General features: G+C 38.4%; 1 protein-coding gene across 1 annotated transcript; it reads right to left on the minus strand.

Moving 5' to 3' along the window:
• Positions 1–301: 301 nt before the first annotated feature.
• On the minus strand, positions 302–4,122 carry LOC140860733 (uncharacterized). Its single transcript, XM_073263740.1, has 6 exons — positions 3,664–4,122; positions 3,478–3,619; positions 2,504–3,284; positions 1,921–2,174; positions 1,709–1,800; positions 302–820 (listed from the first exon to the last, which is right to left on the minus strand). Exons 1-6 carry the CDS (start codon positions 4,120–4,122, stop codon positions 302–304), a joined length of 2,247 nt encoding a protein of 748 aa, XP_073119841.1.
• Positions 4,123–25,079: the final 20,957 nt, after the last annotated feature.

The raw sequence follows: 25,079 nt of genomic DNA on the forward strand, positions 1-25,079 counted from the left end.
ATAGAACGAAGCTCTCTCAGCCGTGATCGCTAATCTGCCTTCAGAAATAAATTCCAACGGACGGATCGACAAAAACGGAAAATTCCAAAGCTTGAAACTCACGTTTGGAGTTCTTCAATGGAGGGTAGGCGTGTGGGAGGGAGGATGAGTGAAGGAGAAGAGTCAAAGAGATTATAAATATCTAACAAATCCATATTTGCATTTTAGTCCCTCAAAAATCCAAAATTTGCAAAAAGGACCTTGATCAAATACAAGTCGACTCTTAAACTCTGAAATCTCCAATTATCTCAAATAAGCATAATTAAGATAAATTCGGGGCGTTACAAGCATAATTCTTCTGACGACTCTGTGCGGTCCTCATCCGCTCTCGGATCTGAGCTACAATATCCGCCGTTTGCTGCACAATCCCGGGTCCTAGCAAGACCCTCTCTCCAACCTCGTTCCAATGCACATGAGATCTACACTGTCTCCCGTAAAGAGCCTTGTATGGAGCCATACCTATAGACGCCTGAAAACTGTTGTTATAAGTAAACTTCACTAAAGGCAATCTCGACTCCCACGAGCCCTGAAAATCAATCACACATGCCTTCAACAAATCCTCAAGTGTCTGAATTACTCTCTCTGACTGACCATCTGTCTGAGGATGAAAAGCAGTGCTGAACAATAACTTAGTCCCCAAAGCTGTATGCCGACTCTTCCAAAATGCAAAAGTGAACCTTGGATCTCGGTCCGACACGATGGACACTGGAATACCGTGAAGTCTGACTATCTCCTTAATGTAAAGTTCTGCAAACTGAGTCATAGTAAAAGTAGTCCTCACCTGCAGAAAATGTGCAGATTTGGTGAGTCGATCGACAACCACCCAAATCGATGTTGATCCTCTAGTACTCCTCGGTAGCCCAACTACAAAATCCATAGAGATGTTCTCCCATTTCCACTCCGAAATGGGAAGTGGTCGTAATAATCCCGCTGGTCGCTGATGCTCTGCCTTGACTTGCTGACAAGTCAAGCATTTGAAAACAAACTGACCAATATCTCCCTTCATATCCGGCCACCAATACAAGGTCCTCAAATCTCAGTACATCTTCGTACCCCCTGGATGGATGGAATACGGAGATGCATGTGCCTCTGACATGATATCTTCTCTCAACTGATCAGTACTCGGTACCCACATACGTCCTCTGTATCAAACAATGTCATCATCCACTGTATAAAGAAGACTACCCTTCAACTCATCCTTGCGCCTCATGCGCTGCAACTACTCATCAATGGTCTGTCCCTCTCGAATCCGATCCTGTAGAGTCGGTTGTACTACAAGAGTGGATAATCTCGGTGCGTGCCCACTGGAGTAGATCTCTAGGTCAAACCTCTGAATCTCATCCTGTAGAGGTTGCTGAACTGAAACACAAGACAACACTGAATTCTTCCGACTCAAAGCATCGGCTACTACATTAGCTTTACCATGGTGGTAGCTAATGTCACAGTCGTAATCCTTAACTAACTCCAATCATCGACGTTGTCTCATATTCAACTCCTTATGGGTGAAGAAATACTTGAGACTCTTGTGATCAGTGAAAATCTGGCACTTCTTACCGTACAAGTAATGTCTCCATATCTTAAGCGCAAACACAACAACTGCAAGCTCTAAGTCATGCGTCGGATAGTTCTTCTCATGAGTCTTCAACTGTCTCGATGCATAAGCAATCACCTTACCATTCTGCATAAGAACAGCGCCTAAGCCCATCTTAGACGCATCTGTATACACCACAAACTCCTCAAGATCCATTGGCACTGCCAACACTGGTGCAGAAGTAAGTGCCTCCTTAAGCTGATCAAAGCTCCTCTGACACTCTTGGCTCCAAACATACTTGGCATTCTTCTTGGTCAATGATGTCAAGGGTACTGCTATAGAAGAAAAACCCTTGATGAACTTCCGATAATAACCGGCTAAACCCAAGAAGTTGCGTATCTCAGAGGCATTCTTCGGAATTCCCCAATTCTGGACAGCCTCGACTTTTGATGGATCCACTGCTATGCCCTCCTTAGAAACAATGTGGCCCAAGAATGCCACCTGCTCGAGCCAAAACTTGCACTTGCTGAATTTCGCAAACAACTTCTGCTCTCTCAAAGTCTGCAAAGCTGTCTGCAAATGATGTCTATGCTCCTCCAAGCTCCTCGAATATATTAGAATATCGTCAATGAAGACAATGACGAACTGATCAAGATATGGCCTAAAGACACGGTTCATGAGATCCATGAAAACCGCCGGAGCATTAGTCAGTCCAAATGGCATCACCATAAACTCGTAATGCCCATAACGTGTCCGAAAAGCAGTCTTGGACACATCCTCTTCTTTGACTCAAAGCTGATGATAACCCGATCGCAGATCGATCTTAGAAAACATCGAAGCTCCCTTCAACTGATCAAATAAATCCTCTATCCTCAGCAGTGGATATTTATTCTTCCGGTGACTCTATTCAGCTCTCGATAGTCAATACATAACCTCATGATGCTGTCCTTCTTCTTCACAAATAAGACCGGCGCACCCCAAGGTGTCACACTAGGGCGGATAAAGCTCTTCTCCAAAAGCTCTTGTATCTGATCCCGCAAATCTTTCATCTCAGTGGGAGCAAGACGATACGGTGCCTTAGAGATAGGCACAGTACCCGACATCAGGTCAATATTGAACTTCACCTCTCTGACTGGTGGAATTCCTACTACATCATCCGGAAATACATCCGGAAACTCACAAATGATCTCAACATCTGCAATAGATTTAGAAGACGGCTCATCCGCTGCAACTACTAAACTTGCAAGGAAGCCCTGACAACCCTTGTGCAATAACTTCTTTGCACGCACATAAGATATGACATGCGAATCACCACTGCTTTGAGCTGCAAGGAATATGAAAGAATCTCCGCCTGACGGATTCACTAAAACTGGTCGCCTCCGAAAATCTATCGAAGCTTCATTAACTGATAACCAATCCATGCCAAGAATGAGATCAAATCCTGACATCGGTAGAACCACTAGATCGGCTCTAATCATATTCCCCTGAAGCTCCAACTCAACACCATTAAGTACACTAGAGGTAGTAAGAATCTCGCCAGATGGAAAGGTAACATCATAGCCCGTAACAGCATCCTCAGGTATAATGCCTACCCGCCTAACAAATTCTTGAGAGATAAACGAATGCGTAGCTTCTGAGTCTAGCAACGCATACGTAGCATTACCTCTAACGAGGATCTTCCGTGCACTCAGAAAATATCCCAACGCACATACAACTTAAGAATAATTTAATTGAACCCATAATTCACAACAATTCCCTTAAGTATACTATTACCCAAATTCCTAGTCATTTCCTTTATACTACACATGCAAGAGCAATTCACTCAAAATATCATATAAATACGAACTTTCCACGCTATCCAAATAATCATGCAAACTATCGAATCTTAAATACAAAAGTTAGATTACCCGTGATCAAAGACGTGTTTGGGTCAGCCTCCTCTGCCTGCATGACATATACACGCCCCGGGATGTTCCTCGCATTAGGGCAGTTCATCGCAACGTGCCCCGATAGCTTACACTTGTAACAGACACCTGAACCAGCCATGCACTGCCCCGAATGAGGCTTCTGACAAGTCTTGCATAAGGGAATACCTCCAGGATTTGGGCGGCTGCCCCTTTCTGCTGTGGCCTCTGTGTGCCCTGCTGCCTTTGCTGTGGTCTGGGAGGATTCGGGCCCTTAACCGGACCAGTAAACTGCTTCTTCGCCGGCTGCAAAGACTGACCACGGAAATGCTGCTGAAACTGCCTCTTCTGCTGGTAAGCTGCTTGCATCTCCTTTCTCCCTTGCTCGGAGCTCAAAGCTCTCTTCACTGCTGCACTATAATTCGCCACATCAGCCATGAAAACGTCGTGCTTGATATCCAGTCGAAGCCCATCAGTAAAGTGCCTCAGCCTCTCCTGCTCGTCATTCGCAATCAGGGGCGCGAAATGGCATCCTCTCTCGAACTGCTTCACATATTCCGCAACAGACTTGTCTCCCTGACGGAGACTCATAAACTCCCTGATCAATCTGCCTCGTTCCTCTGCAGTGTAGTACTTCTCAAAGAACATAGTCCTGAAATTTGCCTAAGTCAGGGTCGTCAAGTTCACTCCGATTATAGCTCCTTCCCACCAAAGAGCTGCATCCTCCTTAAGCATGTAGATAGCACATCGAACCCTGTCAGCATCAGTGACTCCCATATAGGCAAATATGGTCTCTAAAGATCGGATCCACTCCTCAGCAACAAGTGGATCGGTAGTTCCCTTGAACTCCTTGGGCTACTTCTTCTTGAATCTCTCCGCTACATCCTCCTCATGAGACTTCCTCGACTGAGCAGCCTGGTTCTCGAGCAGTCTCGTAATCCCGGCCCACATGTTCACACTGGCCTGCTCGAACGGAGTAAGTGGAGGTGGCGGAGGTTGATTCTGGTTCGTCTCATCGCCATTATTGGGGTTGGTTTCCAGGGGATTCCTTCGGGGACCCATAAATTTCCATAAATCTCTCACGTGATCGCAATGCATAACTAAGTACACTTAAAATTTTTCATACTTTAAACCAATATATCAAAAATCATAAGCCCCATAAATAAAAATAATTAAAACATTAAACTTACAGACTGGTAGTGCGATTTCTGAGCTCCACGCAGTAGGCTAGTACCCTCCAAGAACCTGGCTCTGATATCAAATGAAACGACTCGATCCTACTACTACTAATTTTTTTATTTTACAAATAAATAACTAAATATTTAATATAATATATATATATATATATATAATTAAAACGTATATATATATATATAATAAATAATTACTTTTTAAAATAATTATAAACATAAACAATTTTCCATAAAAATGTTCCCACAAAAATCCATAATAAGAATTTGCATGCAAACAAAATAAGTATAACTCATGCAATAAAATCATTATCAACCTCTCAATAAAAATTCTCACCTAAACTCCATAAACCCATAACTAAATCATAAAACATGTGGGAAAACATAATAATATTCAATTCATTGAAAACTTGACTAGAGCGATGGTCACGGGCTAGCCGGCCGCCGGGAGCTCATACGTCTTCACCACCAGTCGGAGCAACATTCTCTAGATCTATTTCTTGCTCACCTGCACCATTTAAGTCTAGTGAGCCTAGAGGCTCAGCACGTTCTATCTCATAGTAACAACATGAATAAAAATGATGCACCACATAATACATGCAAGATACATAATAAATAATATATATATATATATATATCCATGTATGTTCTTATAATACATGTATCATAATCATCACGTAACATAGCATACATAATCATACGTAATCATCATGCATCATAATAAGGGTCTATCATCATTTAAAAATCTGAAGGTTATATCCATGATGTGTGACGTGTCATGTCGATTGATCAATCTAAAACCAACATACGTGGCGGTGGGATCTCCACCTCTTGGCCCTTTCATCAGGCAAACATAATCATAATCGTATGGAAAGGCAATCGGGCCCCAGTATCCCGACCCACAGTCCCGTGTCATATGGAAAGGTCTCCGGGCCTAGGCATCTCATCTCCAATCCCGTAGTTTGTCACACACCCACTTCAACTCCCTTAAAATATTTTTCATTGTCCAGCATCACACATATACATATAGTATCATGCACATACATAAAAACTTTCATGATCTTATTTTCATAAAATATTGTCCGTAAATATATATTTAATTAATTAATAATATAACTATAAAAATAATACTTTTTCATACTTAAAATATTCATGCGATAATTAAATATATATTTACGGACCATGCATATTTTTCATGGATTGGTTCAGGCTGCTGACTCCTTAAACTTAGGCCCATAAACTTCTAGACTAGCCCAATAACTCAACTTAAGTCCATTAACTTAAATTTAGCCCATTAAAACAGGTCTGGCCTAATAACGAAGCCCAAAACCATTAATCACCTAGACTGGCCCAATGGGCCCAATATCCCAAAAACCGACCCAATAAATTCTACGGGATCTAGGCCCATAAAAATTATTGGACTAACTTAAATAATTATTTAAACCCAATTTATTCAACTCATGAAGCCCAATTAATTAATTAACCTAAAATAGACTCATAATCTGACCTAAACTATTAATTAAATTAAAAATAAAATACCCGAGCCCAACTAACATAACCCGGAGCCGGACCCAACTAACTCGACCCATGACATAACTGACCCGACCCAACCCGTGATAAGCAAACCCAGCCCGGCCCATATAGAATTCCCACAGTACGTACGTGAATTGCAATCCAAGTGCAAACCTCTCGGCCGTGAGCAGCAGGCCTTGTGGCCTGCTGCCGGCCAGCTCCGGCCACCCGTCGGCCGGAGCTCCATCGCCCAGACGTAGCCCACGTATGTGCGGTTCCAACGAGCCATTCCTCGACTAAAACCGATCCCTACACAGCCCTAGCGAGCCACGCTTTGGGAAACCCGTAAACTGCCGACCTGCTGTGCAACAAAGGAAACCCGATCGGCCTGCTCTTTACCAGGACCTAGACCTGCCTTGGTTCGACCCTAGGGACCACAACACATCCTAGTAACGTGAGCCAGCAGACCCTAGCCGTTCCAGATCAGGAAAACAAAGGAACAACTCGTGAGAAGCATGAGAAAACATGGACATATCACATAAGGTTGCATAAGCTTCATAAAACTCGATTCACACATGCAATAACAACGATTTTTCATGTAAGAACTGAATATATGGCTTAAATGGTGGCAAATGAGAGAATTTAAACGTGCCTTGGTTGATTTTCAAAGTAGAAACGTGAATAGGGCGCGTACGGCGATCACCGGGACGAATGATCTTCAAAACTTCGATTAAATCTTCAAAGTGCTTGTGTGTGATGTGAGTTTTCTGGTGAAAATGATGGATAAGAAGGAGATGGCGGCTAGGGTGATTAAACGTAAATGAGATGAATAAATAAGTCTAGATATAAAAATTTTGAGATTATCTTAATTATCTAGACTTATTGGGTAGATAATATATCACAATAATATAAAAATAAAACTCTTAAAATTAACTAATTTCAGATAATTTTCGTAATATAATTTTAAAAGATTTTTAAAACTCCATAAAAGCCTTTAAAATTACTTAATTTAGTGAAAATTGACTCCATAAATATATATATATATACATAAACTATTATTTTCTGAAAGTAATACCTTAAAAATAATATTTTAAGGCTCATAAAATCCTCATAAAATATTTTGAGTGAAAATCTATCATCTCGTTCATCCACGGTCCCGTCTACGCGATAAAAAACTAATATTTCTAACAATTCCATAAATGGCATAATTGCGGGTTAAATGCTAAAAATAATATTTAAATCATGCACATAGAATCACATAATTCACATAAAGTCATTTAACCCATTTATTAAAATTTTTACTTTAATTATTTCCTAGTTATGCATGCGAAATCACCTAAGAAAATTTTGGGCGTTACATAATGCGAAATATATATAGTTTGTAGCACATTTATTAATATCTTCTCAAGTTTTCAGTTATATTATTTTGGCTATATATGGCAACCCCGAATATTTTAATACCACTATAGTCGATTTAATTTCCTTAGATTCTTTTAATTTTTATTTTTTTTTTAAAAATAAATTATATATGGAAGCATAGCATGTGGAGCAGATGGTGTTGTAACGAGGCACTGCTCCCACTAATTAACATAGCAACGTGGTAATTAATGCTGCTGCTTACGTCGTCGCATATATATGATATTCGATTAAATATTTACTCAATATCATATAAAAATTTTGAGTTTAATATTTTTCAAATAACAAAACATTATTTCTACAAAACATGTATTTTTTATGAGATTGTATAAATAAATAATATTATAATTATAATTATAATTAATAAAATATTTCAGTAGGATGCAAAATAATATTGAATAAATATTAATTTATTTGGGTTCGTTGAATAAATTTGAGATAATATGATAAATTATAATTTTTTTGTTTCAATAATTAGTGAATATAAATAAAAGAATATATAAAATATAATATCATAATTTTAATTTAATCATGATCTGATTGACGTGAGATAAATAATCAATACATAAAATTGCAAATAAGACATTGTATTGAAATGATTAATCCTATCAAGCCAATTAACTTGGTCTTAATATAAAATCGATTCTTGATCATATAAGATCCCGCCAGATATGTGCGTGTGTACTAATTATATTAAAGAAAACAATAGAATGTAATTATTGAAGTATCTATGAAGTGTATTTATGTTTAATTTGATAGGTTTAATTATCATTTGTACAGCCAAGAACAACGAATCTCACCACGTGGTAAAGTTTAAATTGATGCAATTTGGTTACAACTGGCCTGCCGTTGTAACTGAAGGGATTGTGATCCCGGTATAATCGATGGTCGGATCCGTACCAAGAGGATAAATCCGACGGTATCATATCGATATCGTGTATATCGATTTTTTTCGATAAACCGAAATATCGAAAATTTAAAAATTTTATATCGATACCGATACCGAAAATTTCGGTATATACGATTTTTTTTGGGTACGGTAAAGGCGGTATGACGGCATTTCAGTATTTTTCGTCAGCCCTAATATAAACTACGTACTTTCTTATTAGAATTAGTGGAAGGTTTCATGTGAAATCGTCTCACGGATCATATTAATTGGTTCATTAAAATAGGAGATTCATCTCACGAATTTGACATGTAAAACCATCTCATAAGAGTTTTTGTTGAATTGTTAAGTGTTATTACCAGGAGTTTAGATCTATTGAGTTATTGCTTAATTTGTTTTTGGGAACCAAGCTTCTTTAACTTTATGGTATAACTGGATTCCCCCAAATTCTAGATAAACTCCATGTTTTACCTGGACTTGTGTCTGCCAAGTTATTGTCATCATTTTGTGAAATGTTTAGGTATATTCAAAGCTAAGATATTAGCTTGGGAGATCGGCTTATAAGACATGATATTCTGTGTGGGTTTTCTATTATAGAGATCATTTGATTTTAGGCAGTTCTAACTTTTATGCGTAAACAAATAGTTTTAAACACTCCGCTAAAAGGTTGAGTTCAATTTATTTTATTTTAAGAGTTGATCTAATGACTCGTGTTTTGTCACATTAACACGATCAATATTAATATATATTATATATGCGTTGAGATTTGAACTCTTGGATATTCGTTTAGAGTACATCATCTTCAAAATTATCATCTCATCAACACCTCCGTTTGGTACCATTATTAATAATCTATGTATAAAATTATATTTTCTAATCACACATTTTTTTCATCATATTATTTATCAATCTATTAATTATAATTTTACATCAATCAAATCATTAATTATTTATCTTACATCAATCAAATCTAAAATTAAAATTACTATATTACCCCTTATAAATAATATTATTTATATATTTTTATTATTAAAAGGGTAATATGATAATTTACCTTTTTTAAATAAAATTTAATCAATCAAAACAAATAAAATATAATCTATCAATCAAATCAAATCAAATATTCACTATCATTTCTTATTTATTTTTTATTACATAACATTACTTATCTATATATTATTTGAATAATTCTAAAGGTACAACCAATATATCGTACAACGATATATACAACAATTATGTCGTGATATTTTACTATTATCTCGTGAGATTTTAATATGATATCGCGAGATTTTGCATTCAATGTATCGTGAGATTTGATAAATTAAATTTTTTATTGATTTTTTTGTGGTGTAAAAATTGTTGCATAAATTTGGTTGTACATGTAGCATTGCTCATATTATTTATCTTATCACCCGTACCAAACTGATTGAGTGAATTTTTTTTTATTACTAGACTAGTCCATCGTTAATTGCTTGTCGACAAATAATAATTAAGGTGATTTATTTGATGCTACCCTTGAAATACTATCACAAACGTATATATTCCAATGACCGTAAAAAGAGTTGTGTACAATCAAACTATTCATAACTTGTAAATGCATTTTCATTCTTATTTCTAAAACTTATGTCTGCGTACATTAGTACCGAACAAAAAGCCAACATAGTGAATTGTGTCAAAAACTTGCATATGAAAAACATTACCAAAAATGTTTGCATTGAACCAAGTTAGATTTCTGAGACAAAATGTTTCTCATAAACTACAAGGGTACACCCTACATGAATTTTTTTTTTAAAAAAAAGATAAAATTATGTATTATTGTTTTTCAAAAACTCCACATCTCCCTTGTCTTATATTTATTGCATTGTCCCCTCAAATGAACTTTTAATCCGTGAACTATTGCATCAGCTCTTTCGAAAGATAATTAGGTAGACAATGAAAATCAAAATTTTCAAGATTTCATTTACATATTTAAATATGTTGTGAAAAAGTAAAAATTTACGGTAAAAAGTAAATACTCCAAAACTCAAAATTTATCAAACTCTACACTTTATAATATTTTTCTCTCAACTCAATTGTATTTTTCATCACAAATGAAGACCTATTTATAGATCCACATTTGAGATTAGTCCAAAAATAAATACATCATCATCTACATCATCACACACTAATTTTCCACATTTTACAACTCAATATTCAACATTCAACATTCAATATTCAACATAATATTAATAATAATAATATTTTTCAACACTCTCCCTTGTGATGATGATCGTGATATGATGACTGTCTTCATTACGTGTTTTATACTGCCTCGTTAAAAATCTTACTAGAAAAAACCCAGTGGGATAAAAACCATAGTAAGGGAAAAAGAGTGCAACCACGTAAACTCTCCTTCATGTTAACATGAGTGATTCTTCACATTTTCCGTAGATTGCGCATCCCAATGTTGTATATATGCTTTCTGAATATCGTCGTGGGAAGTGCCTTTGTGAAGAGATCTGATGAGTTCTCACTTGATTGAATATAACAGATATCAATATCTTTATTCTTCTCAAGTTCTTGAGTGTAGGCAAAGAACTTGGGGGTATATGTTTTGTTCTGTCACTTTTGATGTATCCTTCTTTCATTTGAGCAATACATGCAGCATTGTCTTCATACAACGTCACAGGCTTCTTGTCTACTGATAATCCACAAGAAGTTTGGATATGTTGTGTCATTGATTTTAGCCAAACACATTCACGGCTTGCTTCATGTAGCGCAATAATCTCAGCGTGATTTGATGAAGTTGTTACGAGTGTTTGTTTCTGTGAACGCCAAGAAATTGCGGTGCCTCCACGAGTAAATACATATCCGGTTTGAGAACGTGCCTTATATGGATCAGATAAATATCCAGCATCAGCATAACCAATGATACTTTGATTGGTGTCTTTTGAGTACAAAAGTCCCAAATCTGTTGTTTCTCGTAGATAACGAAATATATGTTTAATTCCATTCCAGTGCCTCTTTGTTGGATATGAACTGAATCTTGCCAATAAATTTACAGCAAAAGATATATCAGGTCTAGTGCAATTTGCAAGATACATAAGGGCACCAATGACACTTAGATATGGTACTTCTGGACCAAGAATAACTTCATCATCTCCACATGGACGGAATGGATCCTTTTCTATGTTTAATGATCTTACAACCATTGAAGTACTTAATGGATTTGATTTATCCATATTAAAACGTTTAAGGGTCTTTTCTGTATAATTTGTTTGGTGAACAAAAATTTCACATTCTTTTTGTTCGATTTGCAAACCCAGACAATACTTGGTTTTTCCAAGATCCTTCATTTCGAATTCTTCCTCCAAGTACATCATAACTTTTTGAATTTCTTTATTCGTTCCAATGATGTTTAAATCATCAACATATATAGCAATAATTACACATCCGGATGTTGTTTTCTTGATGAAAACACAAGGGCATATTGGATCATTTACATATCCCTTTTTCATCAAGTGCTCACTTAGCCGATTATATCACATTCGGCTAGATTGCTTTAACCCATATAATGATCTTTGCAATTTTACAGAATAAAATTCTCTGGGTTTTGAACTTTGTGCTTCAGGCATCTTAAATCCTTCAGGGATTTTCATGTATATATCAATATCAAGTGATCCGTATAAGTAAGCTGTAACAACATCCATAAGACACATTTTCAAATTTTCAGACACTGCCAAACTAATCAAATATCGAAACGTAATTGCATCCATAACAGGAGAATACGTTTCTTCATAATCAATTCCAGGCCTTTGAGAAAAACCTTGTGCAACAAGTCTAGCTTTATATCTGACTATTTCATTTTTCTCATTTCGCTTTCGAATAAAAACCCATTTGTATCCAACAGGTTTTACACCTTCAGGTGTGAGGACTATAGGTCCAAAAACATTGTGTTTATTCAGCGAATCCAATTCAACCTGGATGACATCTTTCCATTTGACCCAATTATGATGAGTTTTACATTCGCCAAAAGATTTTGGTTCATGATCCTCATTTTTATTTACGATGTCACAAGCCACATTATAAGAAAATATTTCATCAATATCTTCTATGTCTTTTCGGTTCCATATTTTTTCAGTATTAATATAATTGATAGAGATTTCACGATTCTCGTCAGTTTGTGGTTCTGACAGAATATTTTCATCATCAGGTGATTCTTCTAGAACACCATTTTCTATTTTATGATCGTCGTGTTTCTCTATGCCTTTTCTTTTTCGAGGATTTTTATCCTTGGAACCGACTGGTCTTCCACGCTTCAAGCGTTTTATGACATCATGAGTGTCTTCAATTTGTTTCTTTGGAATTTCAATTCGAGCAGGGGCATTTACAGCATGTATATATGATTTTGTTACCCCTTTTGTGTCTGCAAATGAATCTGGCATTTGATTTGCAATTCTTTGCATGTGCACAATTTGCTGTACGTCTTTCTCACATTGTTTGGTCCTTGGATCCAAATGTAACAATGATGGTACATACCATGTGATTTCTTTTTCGATGTGTTTCTTTTCTCCCCTTAACATTGGGAAGATTTCTTCATTAAAATGACAATCAGCAAAACGTGCTGTAAACACATCGCCTGTCTGAGGCTCAAGATATCGAATGATTGATGGACTATCATAACCGATATAAATACCGATTTTTCTTTGTGGACCCATTTTTGATCGTTGAGGTGGTGCAATAGGCACATACACCATACATCCAAAAATTCTCAGATGAGAGATATTTGGTTCTTTACCAAATGCAAGTTGCAATGGGGAGAATTTATGATATGCACTTGGTCTGATGCGAATTAATGCCGCAGCATGTAAAATTGCATGTCCCCATATAGAAATAGGGAGTTTTGTTTTCATAATCATTGGTCTAGCAATCAGTTGTAGACGTTTAATCAATGATTCAGCTAATCCATTTTGCGTATGAACATGAGCTACAGGATGTTCAACAGTGATTCCCATTGACATACAATAATCATTGAAAGTCTGGGATGTAAATTCTCCAGCATTATCAAGTCTTATTTTCTTGATTGTATAATCGGGAAATTGATTTTGCAATTTTATTATTTGAGCCATCAATCTTGAAAATGCCACATTCCGAGTTGACAATAAGCATACATGTGACCATCTGCTAGAGGCATCGATCAATACCATAAAGTATCGAAATGGTCCACATGGTGGATGAATTGGCCCACAAATATCACCCTGAATACGTTCAAGAAATATGGGTGATTCAGTTTGGATTTTAGCTGGCGATGGTCTTATAATAATTTTTCCAAAAGAACATGCTTTACATTGAAACTTATTATTCTGAAAGATCTTCTGGTCTTTCAATGGATGACCATGCGTATTTTCAATAATTCTTCGCATCATTATTGAACCAGGATGTCCCAATCGATCATGCCAATTTGTTAATATTGAAAAACTATTAACCACCATATTTGATTCGATTGACCTTATATGTGTATAATGCAATCCAGTAGGGAGCATTGATAATTTTTCAACCACATATTTCTTTCCTGATTTATATGTGGTAAGACACATATATTTCTGATTTCCATCAGTTATCGTCTCAGTATCATACCCATGAGAGTATATGTCATTAAAACTCAACAAATTTCTTTTCGATTGTGGTGAATATAAAGCATCATTTATCAGAAATTTTGTACCATTAGGTAACAAAAAATGTGCTTTTTCACAACCTTCAATCAAGTCTACAGGACCTGATATGGTATTCACCATTGTTTTTGTTGGTTTTATTTCCAAGAAATATCTTTCATCTCGCAGAATAGTGTGTGTTGTACCACTATTTGGTATGCAAATTTCCATGATATTATTTCCATGTTTGCTCATAGCATTTTCCATATCAAACTTCACAAAAAAAATGCAATAAAGAAAAATTAAGTACAATACAAATGCAAAATATAACATGCTTTATAATACAAGAATGCATGAAAAATACAAATTTGTTACAATGTAGTCCCACCAATATTTTAATCAATGTCTTCGAAATCATTCAAAAAATCTACAGCATTGAAACTAGTTGAACCAATTATGTAGTGACCCTTACCCGGATCACCTACTAAACAGAACTTATGCATGCAATAAACTTAATTAAACAGATATCAGAATAAAACTGCGGAAACCATAAACATTATACAATCCCAAGTAAAGGAATCTGTAATTTATCCAATAATATACAACCAAATCGAATAGCTGTATAAACCCAAAACAACAGTAATAAAACCTAAGCGAAGCTCCAGCTGGCCAACCACTGACTAGCCCCTCCTGGATCCACCCTCCTCGTCCAATCGCAAACCTGCCCCATGGAATAGGGTGTCCAGAAAAATACAGAGTACGAGACGTAAGCATAAAACGCTCAGTGCGAGAGTATGAGTATACATGCATGCAAAGTGAACTCCCTATAGACTCGAGGTCAAGGATCAGATAACAGAGACAGACCGGGCCCTGGTATGTAGCACGCTGTGCCGTCGCTTCAGGAGGTGGCTCCCATACCGAGATAACCATGGATACGCCGGACCCAAATCGATGGAAGTCCATCCACTAACAGGATAGGGTACAACCCTACTAACAGACATCTCTAAAGAGATACAGCAAGATGAAAATGAATGCAGCATAATATCATGGCATATAAATCATGCAGTCACATAATACATGTATACTCAGTCAGGATATCTCGAACAGTACTTTCGTACCTCAATACAGTGCAAGCTCTACCAACTCTAGGTTCACGCCTATAGTCTGCTCTACACTGCCAAATGATACTACTATCATTAAAGTGCTCTAAAAGCCTTAACTAAGCTATTGCATACTCCTAAATATTTATAGGAAACAAAAGCTATACCTTCGTCCGTCGTTAGCCCTTTGATGTCGATGCCTCCAGAACTTGGGCACAACTCCGCTACGACTATCGAACGCCTCGCCGACCTCCGGACCAAATCTAAGAAGACTAAAACAGCCCCAAAAGGACTAGAAAGGAAAGGAGAACTCGGAATTGGCAAATGAAAGTGAAGTCTCGGCCTTCTATTTATAGACAACGATCGAAACTTCCGATCCTTGATCGGAACGTCCGAACCTCGATCGGAACGTCCGATCCTTCCATCGGAGCTTCCGAAGATCCTGATCTACCACGTGTCAAAATATCACTTGTTGACTCCGGATAGGGATGATCGGAGTTTCCGGTCCTGATCGGAGCTTCCGATCTTGCCACACGTCATGACTGACGTAATAACATCGGTGCCTCCGATCGCTCATCGGAGCATCCGATCCTGTTCGGAGCTTCCGATCATGCCTTCGGAGCTTCCGATCCGTCCGATACCCAATTCAATTAATTAGCATTAATCCTTTAATTACTCAATTAGGGCACGGGCTACTACATTCTCCCCCACTTAAGATATTTCGTCCTCGAAATCAGATCTTAAGTACCGAATGCAAATACAGAAATCAGAAACATTCTTTATTCAAATCAAACGTTTACAGGGTTTGCAACTGGATACAACTTTAAAGAATGAAATCAAAAAAACTCAGGATGGTCTTTACGCATCCTGTCCTCAAGCTCCCAAGTAGCTTCCTCAGTGCCTCGGCGCTGCCACTGAACTAGAACCAAAGGAATGACTTTGTTCCGTAAAACCTTATCCTTATAATCCAGGATACGAAGAGGTTTCTCAACATAAGTCAAATCCTTGTCTACCTGAACCTCAGACCGCTGCAGAATATGAGATTCATCCACCACATACCGTCGCAACAGAGATACGTGGAACACGTCGTGAATACTGGATAGGTGCGGTGGCAAAGCTAGTCGATAAGCCAAATCGCCAATGCTCTCTAAGATCTCAAACGGACCGATAAATTTGGGAGACAACTTGCCCTTAAGGCCAAATCTGAGAATCTTGCGGAAAGGTGACACTCTCAGAAACACTTTCTCCCCGACCTCGAACTGCAAGGGCCTACGCTTGATATTAGCATAGCTGGCCTGACGATCCTGTGTAGTCTTAATCCGTTTCTTGATCTGATCAACAATATCTATCGCCTGCTGGATAAACTCCGGTCCCTCAGCCTGTCTCTCCCCCACTTCTTCCCAGAAGAGTGGAGTACGACAACGTCGTCCATACAACGCCTCAAAAGGTGTCATCCCAATACTAGTGTGATAGCTGTTGTTGTAAGCGAACTCGATCAACGGCAAATGATCTTGCCAGGCTGAACCAAAATCCATGACGCACGCTCTAAGCATATCCTCTAACGTACGGATAGTGCGCTCTGACTGACCATCAGTCTCCGGATGATAGGCTGTACTCAAACTGAGAGTAGTACCCATCGCACGCTGAACACTCCCCCAGAATCTAGAAGTGAACCTGGGGTCCCGATCGCTGATAATGCTCACAGGCACTCCATGAAGTCGGACGATCTCCTGAATGTACATCCATGCCGTGCGATCCACAGAGTACTCTCGGCTATAGGCAATGAAATGCGCTGACTTGGTGAGTCGGTCCACCACAACCCAGATAGCATCACAGTTCTTCGGGGATACCGGCAAATGGGTCACAAAGTCCATAGTGATAAATTCCCATTTCCATTTAGGAATAGGCAGACTGTGAAGCAATCCTCCAGGTCGTCGGTGCTCTGCCTTGACCTGTTGACACACCAAATATCTCGAAACAAACTGATAAACACTGTGTTTCATTCCCTTCCACCAGAAACGAGTACGTAGATCCTTGTACATCTTGTTGCTCCCAGGATGAATACTCAACTTAGTGCGATGCGTCTGAGACAAAATCTCCTCTCACAACTCTTCATCATGCGGAATCACAAGCCTAACAGACAAACACAGAAAACCATCTGACTGATAATGAAATCCAGATGAGCTACCCTCGTTAGCTAGACGAGCTAAACGCTGGGTCTTTGAATCAGACATCTGAGCATCTCGGATCCGCGAATACAAGGCTAGCTCAGATAATATCGCAAACATCTGGATACTCTGCATACCTTTCTTATGCTTGAAGGTATAACCTGAAGTACAACAGTCACTGATCGCACTAAACATCGAACAAGTCTGAAGTGCGGATAATCGCACCTTGCGAGTCAAAGCATCAGCGGTGAGATTAGCAGCTCCCGGATGGTACTTAATCTCGCAATCATAATCCTTAAGCAAATCCATCTAACGTCTCTGCCTCATGTTCAACTCCGCCTGAGTGAACAAATACTTGAGACTCTTATGGTCGGTGAAGATCTCAAATTTCTCGCCATACAGATAATGACGCCAGATCTTCAAAGCGAACACAATGGCTGCTAACTCCAAATCATGGACTGGGTAGTTGTCCTCGTGAAGCTTCAGCTGTCTAGAAGCGTATGCGATCACATGCCCATTCTGAGTCAGGACACAACCTAACCCCTGAAGAGAAGCATCCGTGTAAACTACATACCCTCCAGATCCTGATGGTAATGCCAATACCGGCGCAGAAGTCAACCGCCGTCGAAGCTCACGGAAATTCTCCTCACACTCGGAGGACCACTCGAAGTCCACACCCTTGCGGGTAAGCTGCGTCAACGGTCGATCTAACTGAGAGAAGTTCAGAATAAAGCGACGATAATACCCTGCTAGACCCAGAAAACTACGGATCTCAGCAACTGTCGTCGGACGCGACCAATTAAGTACCGCTTCAATCTTGCTTGGATCAACAGAAATCCCCTCCCTGGATATGATATGGCCAAGAAAGACCACTCTATCCATCCAGAACTCACACTTGCTTAGCTTGGCGTATAACTGCTCATCTCGAAGAGTCTGCAGTACCAACCGCAAGTGAGAAACATGCTCTTCCGTATTACACGAATAAACCAAGATGTCGTCAATGAAGACCACGACAAACTTGTCCAAATACTCCCTGAAGACACGGTTCATCAGATCCATGAATATAGCCGGTGCATTAGTCAAACCAAATGGCATCACTAGGAACTCGTAATGCCCATAGCGAGTACGGAATGCAGTCTTGGCTACGTCCTGATCACGGACTCTCAACTGATGATACCCAGATCTCAAGTCAATCTTGGAGTAAACTGATGTGCCCTGCAGCTGGTCAAACAAGTCATCAATACGAGGCAACGGATACTTGTTCTTCACAGTGACTCGATTCAGCTGCCGATAGTCAATGCACAGCCGCATCGACCCATCCTTCTTCTTCACGAAGAGAACAGGAGCTCCCCAAGGAGACACACTAGGACGAATGTACCCCTTGTCCAAAAGATCCTGTAGCTGATTCTTCAACTCACGCATCTATGACGGAGCCAGACGATACGGTGCTCTAAAAATATGTGAAGTACCCGGCATCAACTCTATGCCAAACTCGACTTCCCTAGCAGGAGGAAAATCCGGAATCTCATCAGGAAACACATCTGGAAATTCATCCACAACAGGAATGTTCTCTATCCCAATACTCTCAGCGGACAAATCAACAGCATAGATAAGGTAGCCTTCCCCGCCAGACTCTAGAGCTCGACAGGCTCTCAAAGCTGATACCAAAGGCATTGGGGGTCGCGCTCCCTCACCATAGAAAAACCAGCTCTCACTCCCCTCCGGATGAAAGCGTACTAATCTCTGATAGCAGTCCACTGAAGCTCGATAGGTAGTCAACATATCTATTCCCAGAATGCAATCAAAGTCGTCCATCGCCAGGACCATGAGATTCGCTAACAGAATGTTCCCTTCGAACTCTAAAGGGCAACCCATCACTAGACGCTTAGCCAAAGCAGATTGGCCCGTCGGAGTAGAAATAGACATCACTACGTCTAGTGCAATGCATGGTAACTTATGCCTCTTAACAAAACGTGCAGAAATGAAGGAATGAGATGCACCAGTGTCAATAAGTACAAGAGCAGGTATACCATAAAGCAGAAATGTACCTGCGATGACTTTCTCATTCTCCTCCACAGCCTGATCATGTCTCAGGGCAAACACCTGGCCAGAAGCTCGTGGCCTCAAATGAGAACTCCCAGCAGACTGTCCCTGCGACCTCTGCTGAATGGTGGCCTGAGAACCCGATCCTGAACCAGAACCAGAACCGCCTCCCCCAGACAGTGGACAATCCCTCCGGATATGACCAGTCTCTCCACAATGAAAACAAGCTCCGGAATCTCTGCGGCACTTGTCGGATGGATGGTTCTTCCCACAGTGATCACACTTGTCCTTCTTACCGAAACGGACAACACCCCCAGAACCAGAGGAAGAAGAAGTAGATCCAGACTTCTTGAAAGATTGGGCACGGGGACCCAAAGAACTAGCAGGCCTCGACTGAGGGAAAGACCTGTTCCGCCGAATACTGTCCTCCGCCTGGTGACAACGGCTCACCAAACCTTCGTAGGACATGTCGTCGCCAACCGCCACATGGTCATGGATCTCAGGGTTAAGGCCCTGAAGGAACAGATTATACTTCATCTCTGAGCTATCAGCAATCTCGGGGCAATAGGATAGCAGATCAAAGAACCTCTGCTGATACTCATCGATAGACATGGCTCCCTGTCGCAGACTCAGTAGCTCGCCTGTCTTTGACTGACGGAGTGCAGGAGAAAAATACCGCTTTTGGAAAGCTGTGCGGAACTCGGCCCAGGTGGCCACTCCTCTCGCCGCAACAAAAGGTGCAGAAGTAAACCTCCACCACCTGCGCGCACGCCCATCTAGAAGATAGCCAAGGGTCTCCACCTTCTGCTCCTCGGTGCATTGGAAAGTCTGAAAAGTCGTCTCCATGCGGTCTAACCAGTTTTCCGCATCCTCCGGAGACTCACCTCCAACTAAGGGCTTAGGACCCATAGCTAAGAATCGACGCACAGTGAAACGCTCGTCGTCATGGTGACGATGACGCCGTTCTCGACGAGGCTCCCGGTCGGCATCACCCCAACGCCCACCAACACTGCCATGAGAACTCTGGTCGTCACGATTTGACATCTACAAAAATACCTCAAGATGAGACTAAATCCCAAGAATTCTTTTGCATGCTCTGATACCATAAATGTAGTGACCCTTACCCGGATCACCTACTAAACAGAACTTATGCATGCAATAAACTTAATTAAACAGATATCAGAATAAAACTGCGGAAACCATAAACATTATAGAATCCCAAGTAAAGGAATCTGTAATTTATCCAATAATATACAACCAAATCGAATAGCTGTATAAACCCAAAACAACAGTAATAAAACCTAAGCGAAGCTCCAGCTGGCCAACCACTGACTAGCCCCTCCTGGATCCACCCTCCTCGTCCAATCGCAAATCTGCCCCATGGAATAGGGTGTCCAGAAAAATACAGAGTACGAGACGTGAGCATAAAATGCTCAGTGCGAGAGTATGAGTATACATGCATGCAAAGTGAACTCCCTACAGACTCGAGGTCAAGGATCAGATAACAGAGACAGACCGGGTGTGACGTCCCGTATTTTAAAACATTTATTTAAAAGAGTTGCGGAAAAAGAGTGAGGAAATTTTTCAAAACTTTTTAAACTATGATGGGAGTGCATCGCTCTAGTAAATCAACAAATTCATTATATGAAACACGGATGCAATCCTACACTTAAGTCCATCTAAATTACGGCACGTCAAAACCTGCTACTAACATTTTAAGAGGATAGGGGAAAGTGAGTTCAATTAATTAACTATGTATATAAAATACATTTGAAAGATGAAACATTTGAGATCCTCAAAACTCATCTTTAGAAGACTGACAATGAAAATAATTAAACCATTACTTTTGAACATCGTAAATAAAATATTGTAACAACATAACATAAATAAACATAGGTAAATATTTTCTTTTTAAATACATCAGAACTTTTGAACTATTGTGCCATGCAATGTCTTCGCCTCTTGGACTCTTCAGCCATGCTGCCAAAGATTTTTAAATCAAAACTGCTAAACCATCTGCACCATTCAAGTATAGTGAGTCTAAAGGACTCAGCAAGATTAAAATATACATATCGATTTCATTATAGCTTCAAAATAATTTAAACTTAAAATGACTTGAGCATACATAACATGATAACCTTGAACTTGAAGAATTTTAACGTAAACATCATAGAACTTTAAACTTAAAATCTTGAACATGAATTTCAAACTCTTAAAAGATCCAAGGAACTTGAACATATACATTAACATACTTAACTTTAAATCTTGAAAATAGGCTTCATGCATATTCTCAAAACTTTACCATTTCCTTCTTAAATAAACATTTGCACTTAACATCTAATAAATAAAATCATGCAACTTGGACAACATCAAACCGTGAACATTAACCATGAACATAACATAAAAACTTATCATTTTGGGGTGATGAATTATGTAAAATTGTGGCAACCGTCATAATGGGCACATTCATCTTTTCTTGTTGATCAACAATCATATGGCATTACGCCTCGTAACATTCTTTCATTTTCGGAGGCCTCTTCGGAGCTCATCCCGGAGGACCTAACCCGTACATTGAGCCATATTTGGAAAGGTCCCTCCGGAGCCCAAACCGGAGTACCAGTCCCGTATTGCCACCACAAAGACACATAAAACATCAAAATATTTTCATGCATCAACATATCATATCTTCATGCTTCATCATAAAATTATTCATTCATGCTTCATCATCTTTCATTTCATCATCATATCATTATAACATATCATTTTCTTATGAAACATCATCATATCATCGTAATTTCTGTCATAAATTTCATTTCATTAACATTAAACTTTACTCGATAACTTCATGCACGTCATAAGTGATAAAAATCATACTTTCATATTGAACATAGGTTTCATGAATGAAACATAGACATGTACATGCGTCACATAACGTAATCGATCCACGTAAGTCGTTCTTGACTTAAAACTTGAAACTTTTTGCATAAGAATTCTTAAATATACTTTATAAGCCTTTAAAGATCATAACCATGAATTTAGGACCCCAAAATAACATAAATAAAGCTTCAAATCAGAAGGCCATGCGCGGGGGCGCTACTTTTCGGGCGCGGGCGCGCATACCCTGCTGATGGGTCTGCTTGTTCATTCTTAAACTCTATTTTGCATTCGAAATTCGGAAAAGTGGTAAACAGGAAAGTTTTATCCCATGATCTTGGCTTTCTAATGCCGAAAACCTCACCTTAATTGAAATTTGCATTAAAAAGTTATACTCATTCTCCCCAGATGTGTCACTGCCGGGAAATCAAAATACTCGACACACTTTGGGATGATTTTGGCCAATCTTCCAAAATGATTTTGACAAAACTCAAAACATGAAAGTTGTAGATAAATAATTTGTTTCTCAAATACAATTGGCCTCATATCATTTGGATTATTACACTAATTTTGATCTTCAAAATAGTAACAAGTGCCGCTAATCCAGAACAATCCAACATAAGTAATATTTCAAAACTTTCACTCAAACTAATTCAATAATTCAAAATATGATATTTTCTACTCCTCCAGCTATATCCTTTAAATAAAACATCCCTTGAAACTTCAAGAACACATAAAAACTTTGATGAAACATGTATCTCTTGAATCAATTCAAGAACATGACAAGAACGACTTATGCTTCATGATTTCATACCATCACATAACATGCTCTTCAAACCCTTAAAATCAAAACTTCATGATCTTGAAATTCTTGAAAATCATGCATACATATCTCAACATACATCTTTTCATATCAAAATAAATATATTTTGAATGGTGGTTTCAAAACCTTTAAAATTTGTACTTGCCTTGTTATTTGAAGAACGGAACTATCTTGGATCTTGGTAGAGATATAACCTTACTCAAACGGAATCGAGACATGATAAAAAGGTAACCAAAGGAAGATGAAATCCAAGAGGTTGTTAAGCTGTTCCTAAGATCAAATAAAACTTTTATAATATGGTGAGAATACACCAAGAATCAAAGACAAAATACAAGAAGAAAAGGGAATAGAAAATCTGTGCAGAAATGTCTTACAAAATGGCTTTGATCTAGGCTGAAACAACCACCAAAAATAGTGATTCATATCTCAAATCGAAGATACGGATGTAAGGAAGATGACCCTTCAAACGGAATGAATTTTGGACACCGGATGAAGGAGTTATGAGCAATATACGACAGCTGCTCATAGGATGGCGAGTTGGAGAGTTGGAGATTGAGAAGATTCGGAACCTTGACAACGGACTAACCTTAGTACAACCGAAATTTGGAAGCTAAACTCACCTTGGATATACATGACCGAGGGAGGAGGAAGAAGCATGGAAATTAAAGGAAATTAAGAATTGTAGAAGAAACTAAAAGAAGAAGGAAGAAATGTAAAAGGGAAGAGAACCGTGTGATTGATTGAGGGGGGGAAACAAAGACAAGAATTATAATTGAGATGGGGTAGGAATCATAAAGTGAGAGGTGGTGGTTAGGAAGACTACATCAAATGTAGTTTGTCCAAAACACATCAAACTCGACTAATAAAATTTTCTCCTCCCGATGGTTAAAATAAAATCATAGCAATATTATACTCAAAACACTCGTAGAATTATTTTCTACGATATCGTTCGTAGGCTAGACTTGTATTCTCAGTCCAGAATCAATTTTAATAAAATCATTTAATACAACAACTAAATACATATTTTAATACATGAAACATAAATTTTTAAATCATTTACATAACACATAATATTTAATTAAGAATAACGTTTAAATTATAAATAATCAAATGAAATAACTTAAAATAATTAAAATTTATTGTAATAAATCATGAATAGATTTATGGATTTTTCAGATATTACAATCTATCCTCCTTAAAAAGAATTTCGTCCTCGAAATTTGACTGATCAATTTCTAAAAACATAAGTTTTCCTCAAGTTAATCCATACAATCCCACATTTACATTTCAATTTCCCAAATTCATTGTCTCATGAATCATACATCCGCTGCGCACTCTGATAAACAAAATTATTACATCATTCTTATTTGCAATTCTAATCTTATCAAATCAAAACATATCTTTTCAAGTCGGCTGTAAATCTTTTTTTTTTTACGACTTAATTCAGATCACCAGAATCCTCAATATCTTCAAACACGTGATTCCTACTCCCAACGCTAGCTAAAGGTCAAAGAAAACGGTAACAAAACGGCTTGTTTTCTTCTTCTTTCGCCCTATAAATATGATCACAAAACAAATTTTAATCACACTCAACTTACTCTTTCTCTCCCAAGTTATTTCTCCAAGATCTCCAAGAAGAAGATGGGATTTGCAATGTTACTCTTTGTAACTATTATGATTGTCTTATTCACGAGCCTTATTTTTTTCGGTGAATATCCATCACCCGTCTTTTATTTGTTCTTACATATGCTTATACTCTTTGTTCTTCCCTTATATTGTATTGTCATAATGATAGAATTTTTCTAAGCTCAACCAAATTCTCAATTTCATCCGTTAAAACTTAACATTCAAACTATTAACCTTAAAAATAAGCTTGTTCTAACAAACTTAACCTTGTAATACTCCAAAAGTAATTTCACATGTCAACAAATTTTCGTGTCACAGCTGATCCTAAATCATTTTT

This window comes from Henckelia pumila, chromosome 4, assembly GCF_033568475.1.
Source record: "Henckelia pumila isolate YLH828 chromosome 4, ASM3356847v2, whole genome shotgun sequence".
In the NCBI taxonomy this organism is placed as follows: Eukaryota; Viridiplantae; Streptophyta; class Magnoliopsida; order Lamiales; family Gesneriaceae; genus Henckelia; species Henckelia pumila.

What these genes read in the sequence shown, in the direction of transcription:
- LOC140860733 (XM_073263740.1), bottom strand. Translation starts at nt 4,122, where the DNA reads ATGTTCTTTGAGAAGTACTACACTGCAGAGGAACGAGGCAGATTGATC. An exon ending in AAGAAGGACAGCATCATGAG is followed by an intron (nt 2,175 to 2,503) that starts GTTATGTATTGA and finishes AATATATTCGAG; the next exon opens with GAGCTTGGAGGAGCATAGAC. An exon ending in TTCTTATGCAGAATGGTAAG is followed by an intron (nt 821 to 1,708) that starts GTGATTGCTTAT and finishes CATTTTCTGCAG; the next exon opens with GTGAGGACTACTTTTACTAT.